The 15,450-nt window shown below is 40.5% G+C and overlaps 2 protein-coding genes across 10 annotated transcripts in view; one reads left to right on the forward strand and one right to left on the reverse strand.

The window, feature by feature from the left end:
* The window catches only part of Lrp1b (LDL receptor related protein 1B), a 1,848,437-nt gene that overhangs the window by 782,739 nt on the left and 1,050,248 nt on the right, over positions 1–15,450 (forward strand). The gene's annotated exons all lie outside the window — the stretch shown is intronic.
* On the reverse strand, positions 9,900–15,314 carry LOC110344144 (spermatogenesis-associated protein 31A1-like). The gene is made up of 4 exons (XM_021237133.2): positions 15,045–15,314; positions 14,277–14,346; positions 13,635–13,686; positions 9,900–13,411 (listed from the first exon to the last, which is right to left on the reverse strand). The coding sequence occupies exons 1-4, from the start codon at positions 15,231–15,233 to the stop codon at positions 10,207–10,209; spliced, it is 3,516 nt and encodes a 1,171-aa protein (XP_021092792.1). The 5' UTR covers positions 15,234–15,314; the 3' UTR covers positions 9,900–10,206.

Raw genomic sequence — 15,450 nt, forward strand, 5'->3', positions numbered from 1 at the left:
TTATATTTATTTAAAAATAATTTTCTCATTATAATCAAGAAGTATGTATTTATAATTTTTATATGTCATTCAAATATCTTGTACCATTATTTTTCTTCTAGGATTTTGAAATTTTATTTAGTTTGCTTTGCAATGTGCAAATTTCTGGAATCTGTCCCTATGGGTAGCACTTATGGTTAATATTCTAATTTCTTCTTTAATAGTTATTCTGTCTTTACAAATTTAAGTAATACCTGGATGTGCAATTTTCTCTTTAGGTGGGAACTTTTACCCCATAATATTTCCCCCTGGTTATTATAGGCTGATTTTTCTGAGTCAGGTTGATGTACATTAACTGAAAAAAACTAAAAGAAAAAAGAAAAAAGAAAAAAATGCCCGTAGAAATATGTACTCATTAATATATCTCCTGCTTAGATAATCTATTATTTTTCATTTCCCCAAGTTAAAGTTTCAATTGTGGCTTTGCTGTCTATTTAATTATAGCCTAGAGCTATATTTCTAAGTGTTGTCTCAACAACATTGACAATTATGTTGAAGGTAAAGCAAGGATAAAGCAATTTATATCATATATAATATATTGTATATATTATATATATTTGTATTTGTGATAGGAAGTAACAGTTACTAAAAACATCTTCATCAAAAATAAAATATATTGGGCTGGGGATTTATCTCATTGGTTCCACTGCCTGGCTTGCAAGCGCAAGGTCCTGAGTTTGATCCCCGGTAGAAAAAAAAAAAAATTAAAATATATATTTTTATCTTATGAAATTTCTCAGAAAGAACTTGGATGTGTAAAAAATGTCTACATTTATTATTTATGGAGGTCCATAAAGATGTTACTTGCTTTGAAATTATATATAGAGTCTGAAATTCTGAAATTATATATAGATTTGCATAAGTTGTATTGGTATAGATACATTTATGGTATATACAGTATATGGTTTGAAATTCAAATAGTTATATAAAGCTCAAAATTAGTCACCTGTTCTCATTTTACCCATCCCTAATTCCTCTTCCACTAGCACTCTCAACTTTTCTCCATTTTTAATTTGCATATTTTAAAAAATAACATACTAACACAGATATTTCTTGACTTTCGAGATTCAGATACTATCAATTCGCTTCCTACTGGAAGATAATTATTTTGTTTACTTAGGAATCCTCCCCTTTACTTACTATACACATTCTTTTAATATCACTCCTATATCCCAGTTATTATTTAAATCAGTACTTTTTATAAATATATTGTACATAACTTTCAGAGCTAAATCATATGGTATATATGAATAAATTTCTTTTCTTCTTTGATTTCTTGGGGACATAACATTGATTCTCTTGGTATGTCCTCTGTAATTTAGACCAGTTATATAGGTGCTGTGTGGTAATATCTCTTCTCCAGCTTCTTAGGAAATTCTTGGCATTTATTCCATGTCTCGGCTTTCTTTCTTCTGGATTATAAGCCTTTTTTCTAAATATAATTTCTTAGTTTTGGTGGAGGACGAAATATTCTTTCTTTATTGATGCTTCAATTTGAGCTTCCTGAGAAAAGTTTCTCAGATGAAAATTTTTGTTGGGCTTATGTGTCTGAAAGTAATCTTTACTCTGTTATCTCAGTTGATGAGTTGTTCTATGCATAGAAGTAGACAATGGAATTAGTTATCTATTGCTTCAATGCATCCTAAATTCTACTAAAGGTTTTAATGCCATTGCAATTTCCTGTTCTTTGTATCTAGTTTTAAATAACAGCTTCATTGGTATATATTTCACATATTATGCCATTCGGCTTACTAAAGCCTAAAGTCTGGTGATTTTTAGTCTATTCATACAGTGGTTCACCCATTAACATATGCAATTGATAACATTTTTCAAAATGACAAAAATAGCCCTACATACATATGTAGTGACTTTTATTTCTTCCCAGTTCCCTGGCATAGACAACCATCATTCAGCTCTTCGTCTCTATTGATTTGACTATCCTAGACAATTCATATAAACAAAATCATATAATATGTAATCTTCTGTGACTTGCTTGTTTGACCAGAATAGAGGTTTCAGGATGAACACAAGAAGTATCTTATACTTTTTTTGGTTTTTTATTGCCAGATAATATTCCATTTCACAGATATACTTTATTTTGTTCACCTATTCATCCACCGAGAAATCATTGTATTGTTTTTAGTTTTGTCTGTTATGAATAATGCTGTTATAAACATTTATAAAGTTTAAGTATGTTGTAATTTCTCTTGGGCATAAATCTAATATATACCCAATTCTAAAAGTAGAATTGCTGAGACATATGTTAACTCCATGCATAACTTTTTGAAAAATTCCCAAAGTTGTTTCCAGTGTAGCTAGGTCATTTATATTTCTTAATGAGTTTGGTGTTCCCATCATTCTTGCCGACACTGATTGTCTGGCATTTAATAATCCTAAGTGTGACGAACTCTTTCATGGTGGTTTTGATTTACATTTGGCTAATCAGTGCAGATGTTGAATGTCCATTCATTGTTTATTTGCCATTTGAATAATTTCCTTGTAGAAATATCTATTCAGATGCTTTCCTTATGTTTATAGTGGGATATCACTTATTATTAAATTGAAATTTATTTATATATTTTGAATACAAGTTTTTAATCAGATTTGATTTACAATTTTTTCTTACATTCTATGGATTGTCTTTTCAGTTTTTTGTGGTATACTTTGAAGCGTAAACATTTTCATTTGGTTAAAGTCCAATACATATGATATTGTTCTTTGTCACTTATGACTTTGGTGCTATATCTAACAAAGCTTTCCTAACTTAAGATAAAAATATTTATTTCAATATTTTTCTAAAAATTTATATCATTGTCACTCTTAGGCCTGTGGTACAATTTGGATTAATTTTGTATATGATACAAGAACAATCCCAGCTTCATTTAGTTTTTCACGTGTGTGTCCAGTTGACCTAGTGCAATTTGTTGCAAAACTAATGCCTTCCTCCATTGAATTTTATTGGCACTTTGTCAAAAATCAATTGACCAAAGTGTGAGAGTTTACTTTTGGACTCTTAATTCTGATCCTTGATTTATATGTCTATTCTTATGCTAGTATTTTGAGTATTGTAGCATTACAGTAAGCTTTGAAATGCATAAATGTGATTCCTGTGTATGTTCTTTTAAGTAGTTTTGCTATTTCTCATTTTTTCCAATTTCATATGAATTTTAGGATGTTCTTGATATCTTCTGAATTTTCTATTTGGTTCATTTTAGTAATTTCTGTATTTTTAATTTTATTTGATGATAAATTATTTTAATATATTTTGTTACTCTTTATCTATTTAATTTCTACTTTTTAAATTGTGCTAATATATACCTAAATAAAAGTTATAATTTTAGTTAATCTTAAAAATTAATTGAGTGGCATTTAGTATACATTTTTATCCAGCCATCATTTTCTCTTTCCAGAAGTTTGTCTTCCCATGCTGAAATTCCATGCCAATTAAATAAGAAAGCTCCTTTTTCCACCTCTGACTCACTTGCAACAAGTACTCTACTTTGTTTCTGTTACTTTGTGCATTCCAAGTAAATTATAAAAATCAAATTATATAATATTTATTCTTTGGTCAGTGACTTATTTCATTTAATGTAATATCTTTAAGGTCACTCCATTGATGTGTAGCATGTGTTAAAATTTCTTTAATTTTTAATGCTGATAATATTCCATGATATAGATAGATAGAATGATTGATTGATTGATCCATTTTACAGTTTTACATTTTGTTTATCCTTTCGTACATCTGAGGACATTTGTGTTGGTTTCTTTTGGCTATTTTGAATATACTGCTCTGAACATCATTGCACAAATGCCTCTTTGAGACCCCGCTCTCTATTCTTTTGCATATTACCCAGAAGTAGAATTATAGATTACATAGTCATTCAGTGTTCAATTTGTTACTTTAATACTGCTGGGGATTGAGCCCAGAATGTGTTGAGCTATATCTTTAACCCTTTCTTTCTTTGTATTTTTAAATTTTGTGACAGGGTTCTCGCCAGTATGCCAGGGCTGGCCTTAAACTTGCAATCCTCCTTCATGAACTTCCTGCATAGTTGTGATTATGAGCATGTGCCACTACATCTGGCTTCTGCATTCAGCTTATTATGCAACCACTATGTTGTATTCCATCATGGATATACCATTTTATATTTCCATCAGCAATGGAACAATGCTTCAGTTTCTCTACATCCTTATTAGGACTTATTATTTTCTCATTTTCTTTTTTATGTGGTAATGATCACTTTAATTAATTTAAAATTCTATAATGATTAACATTATCATTATATATGATTATTGTCAATGTGTATATCTCTGAAAAAATGTCAAGTTAAGTCTCCTAGTTTTAATCATTTTATTCTTCTTGTTGAGTAAGGGAGGTTCTTTATATTCTGGGTATTAATTGTTAATCAAATAGATGATTTGCAAGTATTTTCTATTCTTTATGTAGTATTTTATTCTTATCCTATTTGATATAAAGAAGTTCTTTTTGATAAGATTCAATTTATTTTTTAATTAATTTTATTTGTACATTTTAGGTATACAATATAATGACATTCATCATTGGAAATTTGCACCTTTACATAATCTCTCTTGGTTCTTATTTTTCCCCATTCCCCTGCCCTCACTTCAAACCTTCCATCTCTCTCTATTTACAAAGACTTTGTTTCCATTTTATCATTTTCTCGTATTAATTCCATTCCCTTCTTTCTTTTCCACTACCCCTCCTACTTCCCCTTCCACTTTGCCCCTTTTCTTCCTATTTCACATTATCTATTATACGTTTTAGTCCTTATTTACGCTTTGAGTTTCTCACACTAAAGAAGCTATTTGGTATTTATACATGTGTGTCCTATTTATTTCACTTAAGAGTATCAGATCAATGTGCATCCATTTAGCTACAGATGTCTGTAGTTTGTCAGTTTTGATAGCTGAGTAGTACTCCATTTTATATTTTAAAAAACCCCACATCTTCTTTATCCAGCCTCCAGCTGATGGGAAATTGGGCTGCTTGGAAGTTTTAGCTATCATGAATTGTGCTGCTATGAACATGGGTGCACATGTATCACATGGTATGATGCTTTTAATTCTTTAGGGAAGATACTCACCAGGGGAATAGCTGGGTCAAATGGGACTTCCAGTCCTAGTTCTTTGAGGTGTCTCCGTACTGATTTCCACAGTAGTTGCACCAGTGTACACTCCCACCAGCAGTGGAGCAGTGTTCCTCTTTCCCCACGGTCCCACCAGCATTTGGAACAAGAAGAGACCCAGAATAGCAAAAGAAATTCTAGGCAACAGAGACATGGCAGGGAGTATCACTACCCCCAACATGAAACTATACTGCAAAGCTGCTGTGATAAAACAGCATGGTACTGGCAAAGAAACAGACCCGAGGACCAGTGGAACAGATTAGAAGATGCAGAAACAACTCCAGACACACTCAGCCACCTCGTCTTTGACAAAGTATCCAAACACCCTCATGGAGGAAAGATAGCCTCTTTAAAAAATGATGCTGGAAAAATTAGATTTCAACTTCTCAGAGATTAACACTAGACCTATATCTTTCAACATGCACTAAACTAAAATGAAAATGGATGAAAGATCTAAATATTAAAACAAAAACACCGAACCGGCTGGAACAGAGGTTATGTAGAACTGTTGATGACATTGGTATAGGAAAAGATTTTATGAACACATCCTCAGTTGCCTGTGAACTAGCACAAACAATCAGCAAGTGGGATCTCTTCTTATGGAAGAGTTTCTGCACAGCAAGAGAAACCACCAACAGTGTGAAGAGACAACCCACAATGTGGGAAAAATTTTTCACCTGCTGTTCCTCAGACAAAGGCCTACTATCTAGAATCTATAAAGAACTTTAAAGAATCAGACCTCCCAAATTTAAAGACCCAATCCAAAAATGGCCATCTGAAATGAGCAGACATTTCTCAAAGAAGCAGAAATAGTAAATAAATATATGAAAAAATGTTCAACATCACTGGTTATTCAAGAGATGCAAATGAAAACAACTCTGAGATTCCACTTCACCCCATGAAGAATGGCTGCTATCATGAAATCAACCAATAAGATTCAGTTTATTTATTCTTTTTGTTTCTTGTGTTGTTATTGTACTATTCTTCTTTTTCTTTAACACATTCAGGTTTTTAAAATATATTTATAATAGCAGATTTGAAGGTTTTTCTGCTTAATTTATACATCTAGACCCCATTAAAGAGGCCGTACTGTTATCTGTTTTTTTAAATTTTGTGTATGCAAAAATATGTAACAAACTCCATTTTTGAAGGGGACAAAATATTCAATTTGCATATCTCCCAAACTGAATTTCATGTCCCCTTCAAAATGGAGAAATGGAGTTTTTGTTTCCCTGTGGAATTCTTTATTGCCTAGACCTTGCTATGTAAGCAACATCTGTCTTCCTCATAATCTTTTCTTTGATGCACATCTCAGAGTCTACAGACTTGGTCATATGCACAGTCAGTTCAGGGTAACAGTCATGTTATCAGGGATATTTTGATTGTCTCTTACCCTAATCAGTTTATTAAGTTATGTGTCTTTATTAGTATCACAACTAGTAGATAGAATGAACTAATAGTCACTTCCATGCTGAACTAGAAAAATTGTCCTTGGCATAATTTGTTCCTTAATCTTATTTGATAAAACTTTGACTACTTTTTCATAGTAGACTTTGAGCTTTTTTTCTAACCCCACAGTAATTCTTCTTAGCTCTTTTTTTCTCTGGTCTTTTTGACCTGTTTTAACTTGTTCTCATAGAGCTACATCTTTGCCTTAGTTGATTACGATCAATGAGCAATTTTGTTTTGTTTTGCTTTGCTTATGCTGCACTGGTGATTGAACCAAGGGACTTTGCACTGAACTACAACCATCGTCTTCTTTTTCTTTTATTTTGAGATAGAGTCTTACTTGTCACTAAGTTGCCCAGGGTGGGCTTGAATTTGTGACTTTCCTGACTTAACTTCCTGTAGTGCTGCAGGTACAGGCTTTGAAATAACACTTTTATTTGATTGATTGATTGATTGGTTGGTTGTCATACTGGGTATTGAAACCAGGGATTTGTACATCTTAGGCAAATGTGTTACCACTGAGCTACACACTGAAATCAAAATAGCATTTCTGAGAGTGTGCTTGGGTTTTCCTATCCATACTCTGTTTTGAATAGTCAGTTTCCTTGAGGAGACTGATCAAGCTCTCTTTCATTTATTCCTGCCTTTTCCCCTATAGCTAAAATATTTGCATCATTCCTTTGGAGCTAGGAACTAGAATAGTGCCCAGCTTGTCTCAGAGTGACATCTTTGGTTTGCTAGGATGAAAGCAATTGCCCTCGATCTTGGCTTATCATCCTTGCCATCCCACCTCTGCCTTATGAGTATTCTGCACGAGAGCATTTAGATCCTAGATCCTAGCATTGGCGGTCAGTTCCCGATGTAGATTTCATATCCTATGTAGTTCTCTGCCTTTCATTTTTATACCTCAGCCTTTTTCTGCACCTATTGTTCTCCAGGTCGGAATTATGTAGTTCAATCCCATAAAAGAATAAATCTTTAGGGTTTTATTTTTATTTTACAGTGCTTAGTAGAGGGAATCTAGGAGATCTAGCTTTTCCTCTCAACTATTTTACATTTTACCTTTATACTCTAATCTACTCACATTTATTCTATTCTTAAACTATTAAGCATTTTCTATTTCTAAGTCATTCCAGGATTTTGATTTTATATAAATTTGCTTCTTGGTTCTCCTTCTAGTGCTTCTGACATATGCTATATAACTTTGAGTGCCATGCACATCGTGTTTTATTTTAATAGTGTCTTTTGGATATAGTGCACAATCTGTGTTGGTAGAATGCAGCAACATTTATCATCATCTGTCTCATTATCATCTTCCACCTCCAGCTTAGAGTTTACTTCCTACTACTTCACAGAGCTAAGTATGTAAGTCAGTCAGAATCACATTGACTTACTGCCTTTTTACTTCTTTAATTTTGTTTTCTTATCTTCTCTCGTTCTTTCCCTGTTCTCTTTATCATCACATGTTTTGCTTCTGTTGTTTCTTATTACCGCTTTATTGGTGTTTTGGTAATTGCATAGGTGATTAGGTGTATCCAACATTTAAAATAGAGTTACTGAGCACCTTTCAAGAAAGTATGTGCAGCACTATGTTAGACCTTAATTTTTCTTGTTATTCACTTTCAGTGTGTTAAGTATATAACCATATTCAAAATTTTGATTACTTTCTATGGTTAGGGTCTAATATGGGGCTTTGACAGAATAATGTGTGCCTTTTGTGGAGAGAAATTACTTTCATTTTCATGTTTGGGATAGATTTAGTTGCAAGCAACTCCAAGTTCCTAAAAATGAAAAACTAGAATGTTTGCCAGCAAACTTGCAATCCCTCTACCAAAATAGGTTCCTTTATTTACGTATCCCTTACTCTGACCCAATTGCTGCTGCTAACTCTTATCCTATTGTGTTTCTCTCACATAAGCTATGTAATACTTATATAATTTACATGTGTATAATTTGTTTTGACTATGTATTTATCTTCTTACTATTTTCCTTCTAGAAATGAAAATCTCTCTTATTGATATAAGCAATTTCTACTTCATAATTGTATTTTTCTCAAGCCCTTTTGATAAACTTGGTGACTTTTCCTTTTCTTTCCTCAAGCATCATTTTTCTCTGGTCATAACCATGTATATTAAACCTCATTAAGACCTGAGTCTTCTTTGGTATGGTTTAAGTGTAAAACACAAAGGTTCAGGTGCTGAAAGCTTGGTTTCCAGTGTGACCATGTGAAAACTGATAGAACCTTTAAAGTTGTTGTCTAACGGGAGGTCTTTGAGTTAGTGAGGACCTAGAAGGGAAAACTCGTGTCCTGGAGTAAATTCTCATGAAAGCAAGTTTTTGTAGTAGTTGGACCCTGACCCTTGAATCTCTCTCAGGTTTCCTGTTTTGAATTGTGACCCCTTGCTCCCAAATATTCTTGCTAATATCATCTACCATCAGGTCGTCCCTCACCAAAGCTGAGCTAGTGATGGTGTCATGTCCATCGTGACCATTAATGATGACATGTCAACCTGACTGGATTAAGTACTGCTTTGCAGATTAGTGAAGCACTTTTGGTTGTGTCTAGGGGTGTCATGGAGGTATGGCCTTGTATATTATATGGGATGTGACTTTAAAAATACAGTGACAGCTTAAATTTTAAAAAAATATGGCAGTAAAAAATATATTGCCATTAATTCCTTTCAGTATACTCCACCTCACTTTCCACACACATATACCATTCTTGGCAATGTATGTTTTGGTGTAATGTTATTTTAAATTTAAACATTCACCATATCTTTCAGTCATCTCTTCTATATGGTCCCTGTCCCTTCCTTTCTGGTGTTGTTCCCCTGATCTGTTTACAATCTACCATGAACTAAGCATCTTTTTTGTGCCACACACTTCTTCATGATATTTCTGGCTTGGAACCAGCTGACCATAGATTGACTGTTCTGAAACCATGAACCAAATAAACTAATTCCTCCTATAATCAGAGATTGTCAAGAATTTAATTCCAGCACAGGAAAACTAACACACTTTTGTACCTGCAAAACTGTGAGGTAAATAAACTTCTTTCCTTTATAAAGTTACCCTACCTCAAGTATTTTGCTACAGTAACAGGAAATGGACTAGCATTTATCTTCACTGCAGAGTCAAAGACAAAGCACTAGTACAGCATGCATCATGATCCCAACACCCTTGCACTGATAGTTCAACATACCCATTTTCTCAGTTTTTCCTTTTTTTTTGCTTTAAAATAGTTACAACTTGGCACTTATATAATTCTACAAATTCTAGAACATGTTTGTATTCAATATATCTCATATTCATAAAAAAAGTCAAGATATTTGTTAGATCACAATTTAATATTCAATAGGGGAGCAGGGAGCAGTGGAAAAGGATCAGTGAAGGAACTAAGGATGAAAATAGGCTTGTACCCCTCTGTCACCTCCACCACACTGCTCCCTTGTAGACACCAGAGCCCACACCAAGTGCAGAGCAGACAGAGGCCATTTCTCTTAGGAGGAAACATCCATGTATTGGGGTACAGTAAATATCTTGGATGCATAACGAGAAAAATCATTTTCCTCTACATAGATAATTTTTTTTCCTGGACATGTGTTTTCCTACTAAAGACTGGAGAGAAATTTCTCTGTTGTCCAGTCAAGACACCTCTCCGAAGACCATGCCTTGGACAGTAATATTGTTGGCCTGGTGCCCTGGACACTGTTGGGCCATACTGGGAGGGGCTGACTGGGGACACAGCCTTGATGGGGAAGGACGGGTGGGCATCCCTCTGGCCCTGCTGCTCACTGTTGAGCTGTCCAGTTTTCAAGGACTCTTGGCCACGGAGGTGCCTCTGCCTGGTAGGACAGCTGTGGCACTTGCGGGTGGCTGCATGTCCTGGCTTTCTCCTGTGCTCTGAGGAGCAGGAAACCTGGGAGACTGGGGTGTGACCTCCTTCCTCTTTGTGCTGATTGAACTTCAAGGCACAAAGTTCATGCTGAAGCATCATTTTGGCTTCTGGCATCTGCCCAAGTGTTATCTTGAGCCATTGAGCCTCATCAGTGTTGTGGTCCACACGAGGTCTGTTTTTGGCTGGTCTCTGACTCTGGGTCCTGGCGGGTGCAGGCTTCCCATTTTTCTGGTTGTCTTCCTGCCCTTTGATCTCTTTCTTAGGTAAAACCTGCTGTAGAAATTTCTTCATGCTTTTTTGGAAGTAGTCTTCTGAGGGGACTGGTTTCTTTTGTGGGAGCTGAAGGTGTTTACTCTCTAAGGTGTCTTCTATTCCCCCATCCTGGGTGGGCTCAGAGGTCCCCAAGTCTCCCAACCTGTCTTCATGTTTTCCTGAGCTGGAGCTCCTACCAACCTCATGCTTGTCAGCAGGGACTGATGTCTTGCTTTGGCTCTTTGGTGAGTGCTGATGTTTCAGGATCCAGGGCTTCTGCTGCCCTGGGTTGCTCCCTGTGTCTGCCATTAGGTCACCTGACAGCTGTGAAGTTAGCATGTCCCCTAGAGGCATGTTGTGTTGATGGCACTGGGACACCACAGACGCCAAAGAGGGTGAAGAACAGAGAGAGTCAGTGGGAGAGTCTGGAAGGTGGACATCTGCGACACAGACTTGAGAGTGGCTCAATGACTTGACCTCCACTCCGTGCTGAAAGTTGCTCCTAGTGTCTGCCCAAAGGCCTGGCTCTCCTGCCTCTTGGGCAGCACATATTCCAGGAAGCAAGGGCATTTCTGGGCTGCCTCTGCCAACCCTTTGGGTGGTCCTGCTCTCACAGGTTCTGCCCATGAGGCTGGATGTGAGTTGCTGTGAAGGCCCCGCACTGTCCTGTCTAGTGAGGGGGGCCTCTGAGGACCCCTGGCCATCACCAAGAGGGATCGCTGTCAGGGCCCTCTCGGTCTCCTTACCTAAAAGAGAGGAGACAAGGGGACTGTCCAGTGCGCGGACAGACTGCCTGACTGTCGCCTCCTCTCCCGGACATCCCTGAGGTGGTTTTCCCAGGAACGTGGCATCATCCTCCACTGTCAAGTTGGCCCAGGACACACCGCCAGAGGAGGAGGGATGGGCACACTGTGGAAAGGGTGAAGGTGCAGCCTTTGTAGACTTAAAGATGTTTACAACCTTGAGGAGTTTGAGGGGGAGGCCCCACCTGTGCCTCACCCTACGCCTTGCATCCTGCATCTCCAGGTCCTGCAGAGTGTGTGGATTGGGGAAAAACTTCTGGACCGTGCTCACACAGGTTTCCCGACTCCTGGAGGATGCTGGATTTTTGGTTTCCTTGTGGGTATGAGGCTTGGAAAAGACACTGTTTACAGCGAGCCAGGACCGGCGCACTCTCAGAGGGAACAGCCCCTCACGGATCTGCCCCATCTTCACATCCAAATGTGGTTTCAGCTCGGCTTCTAGACGTGTCTTATCTCTGCTTCCGAATGAGTCATTTCTTGTGTCACTGTCCGTGGGCCACATCAGGTTTCTCTCTGATTCCTCAGAGGTTGCCCCCAGAACCTTCCCTGGGGAGCTTCCTAGGGGCCTGGAGAGATCTTTGGGGGCCTTGCCTAGAATATGCCCCAGATTCGTGCCTGAGACCTTCCTTAGCTGGGCCCTCATCTTCTGCACATCCTTGCTGCATTCACCTGTAGACACAGATGACTGTGAGAGCCTGGGTTTGTCCTTTACCTGAGGTGAATGAGCTAAGTCACACTGAGGCTGTGGGAGTTCTGGAGACTCCTGGATCCTGCCGGGCAGGTCCTGCTGGTGTTGAACATGACGTTTTCGAATGTGTTGCTCTAGTTTTTCCCAGTCCTCAGAGCTGATTGAAAAACTCTCACGAAGGGTGGCAGCGGCACCCTTGCCTTGGCAAAAGTTGGAAGTGGAGGGACAGTAACCCTCCTGAGGGCTTCCGACTGCTGAGGGAACAGTCCGCCCATCTTCTAGGTGTTTCTTCGACGAGGGCCTTCCTGGGTGTTGAATTTCAGCTGGGATGAGTGAGTGTGGGTTATGGGATGTAGAACAGGATGCTTCACAGCCCCTACTGAGGGGCGGAGAGGGTGCTAACAGGACGGGGGAGGAGGATTGGGGGTGGGTCTGAGTCTGGGCCTGACCCAGAGCTGGGGGCTGGGGTTGGGGTGGGCATCGGGGCTCCAGACAGGATGGGGCCTGGGCCAGGGGAAGCAGCGGGAACATTTGAGCCTGCATGTGAACTGGGCAAACAGGTGAGGGTCTGTTGAATAAGAAGGTGGGAAGGTATGGAATGGGAGGGTTCTGAGAGACCCAGGCAGCAGCCACTATGGATTCACTGTGCAGAGAGGGCAGACCCCAGAAAAGCTGGGCCCATTTCTGCTGAAAGCAGGCCCCCAGGATCTTGGGATATGAGAGCTGCTGAGGACCGAACTGCTGTTCTGGCTTCTCTCTTGTGTCCCACCAGGGTTGTGAGGTTGTGGCAGGATCTGGGGGACATGGTGGGGAAAGGGAAAGTGCAAGTGGCCGGGGTGCAAGTCTTCCCAGGGGAAGCGGGGGCTCCGGGGTCTGAGAGGCAGTGAGGGGTGTGGGTGAACACACAAAATCGGAGGAGGTTGCTGATGGGCCTGGTGATGGAGAGGGGGCCGGAGGTAGAAGGTGTGGAGTGAGAGGAGAGGGGGCCACCTCTACCAGGGACGGAGCAGCAGGGTCTGCTTCCTCCCCATCGGGCTGTGGGGCTGTGACAGGTACTCTGGTACCCGCATCAGCAGGGTGGTGTTGGTGTGCGGGCTGTTGAGAGCCTCCTTGGCCAGGGAGCAGCCTCGGCAATCTGCAATAAATAGGAGTTGTAACTGTAGCTGGGGGCTGGGGTGTGCTCAGTTGGGCCCTGGCCCCTCCACCGCCCCATACCCCGACTCTAGTTTTCCTGCTACTCCTCACCCCAGGGCCTTAACATGCCCCACTCCCAGGATCTCCCCTTCCCAGGTTACACCAATGCTGCTTTGTGACATCACAGGCCTTAGAAGGAAAGAAGAAAGGGGAAAGTTCTTTACCTTTTCAGAAGGGGAATTAGCTTCTTAGCCAACTTCCGGTGAATCTGGTAGTCTGCAAAAGGTGGGACGCGGGAAACTGGGTTATAAAGGATGAAGGGTAAGGAGGGGATTGGGATTTTACAGGAGGCTGAAGGGAATGTCCCCTCAGAGGACACCATTGGCGGTCTGACTCTAGAGACTAAGCACTGCTATCCAGTGCCCTCGGGCCCTGGCTGACAGTGGTTGCATAGAATACAGATGGGCAGCGCTTGGTCAGTACAAAGTGCTTCCTCATCCCTCAACATCCACAGCCCCCACAACTGTGCTGTGCTGGACCGATGGGCTCATCTCACAAAGGAATCAGCCTCTGCTAATTTTAACAGCTGGGCCTCAGTTGGACTTGGAGGTCCCATTTCCAAATCCAGGCTGTACTGCTCTTCTGCTGCCTGCACTGCCCCCTACTGGACAAAACCCTTCTTTGTCCCAGCACAGCTTCATTCTGAGCAAGAAGCCTGAGAAGCATCCCCCCTGCTGATTGACACTCCAGGAGCCCCTCTCTCAGGGCTCTGCAGCTGACAACCTTGGAGCCCTGGTGTTGGTCCCTGAGGGATAAGCGAGGTCGTGTTAATTCTGATACTGCAGGACTGAAAGGCAGAGCCTTACCTAGGAGAGCAGCTGTCCTCTTCCTTCTCCTGTTCCTACTCCTGCTCTTCCACCTCATCAGCACTGGATGCTGAGAAAGAAGGAGAATAATGAGAGGCCCAGGCTGGATTCTCCTCCCTCAGTCAAGCTGCAGACATTCAGTACTCACGAATATTAGGCTACTCAACAATGAATTAAGGAACCGGTGTTTTTTCTTTCCTTTTACTCATTTTTTAAATTTCAATATTTTTTCTGTCCCTCTTTTAGAAACACAGCAACTTTCTAACATGAGATCCCCTGTAAGAGGTCCTTGATCCTCTGCTCAAAAAACAAACTCACTTCTACAGGTGCATCTCACCTGCTAGAGACCAGAGGCAGCTGTAGCCTAGGATGGGGCTGGACTCAGGCCCTCAGCACTGCCCCTGATTCAGCCCAGCACAGAGCAAAGGCTGGGCCCTGAGACACCTGCCATGAGACTGGGACAATGAACCAGTGCTCAGGGCCTGGCCCTCCCCAAAGATCCCCAACTCTCAGGGATCCAGTCCTCACCCACTGAGTTACTGTGTTCTCCTTCACCCTGGCCAGCAAACCACCCAGAGATCTGAGATTGTCAGACAGATGTCCTGGTGCCCACTTCCCCTGCCCTGCCCTGCCTGTCCCAGAGGAAGGATATTGTGTTCTTTTCTGAATTTTCCTTCTCACCAGTCTGTCTACTTGACTTGGAAAAATTGAAACTGTGATAAAAGGAGAGAATCATTCTCTGCTGGCTCAGGACTGAGAGTTTCTTACCTTTTTGATGTTTCTATTTTTCCTAGATGGTTGTAAGGTTGGTTCACCCTGGAGCCAGGGCAGTAACAAAAGGAAGAGCCCCACTCCACCCGCAAAGGCAAGGATCATATCGGTCACAAAGGTAGTGGGGCTGGGGCTCAGCCATGTGGCGCTAAGGCTTTTCAGAGTAATGAGAAGATTCTCCATCATCTGGATCACAGTGTTGCCCTCAGGCAACTGAGCCCTGAGAGTTCTCACTGGGGTTAAAGAGGAGGGCCCAGGCCTGCATCACAGAGCTGTGTCCTCCTCATCACAAAGGGCTCCTGGGGTGGGGGAGGGGCGAGGAGAAGCGGCTCAGCCCCAGCCCCGCCCCTCCCCCAGCCTCCAGGACAGTGGGTGCTGCAGCCTCCTGGGCCTTCTGGACCCC

This window comes from Heterocephalus glaber, unplaced genomic scaffold, assembly GCF_053883595.1.
Source record: "Heterocephalus glaber isolate CG9 unplaced genomic scaffold, H.glaber_assembly_v1.0 deba00000347, whole genome shotgun sequence".
NCBI lineage: Eukaryota > Metazoa > Chordata > Mammalia > Rodentia > Bathyergidae > Heterocephalus > Heterocephalus glaber.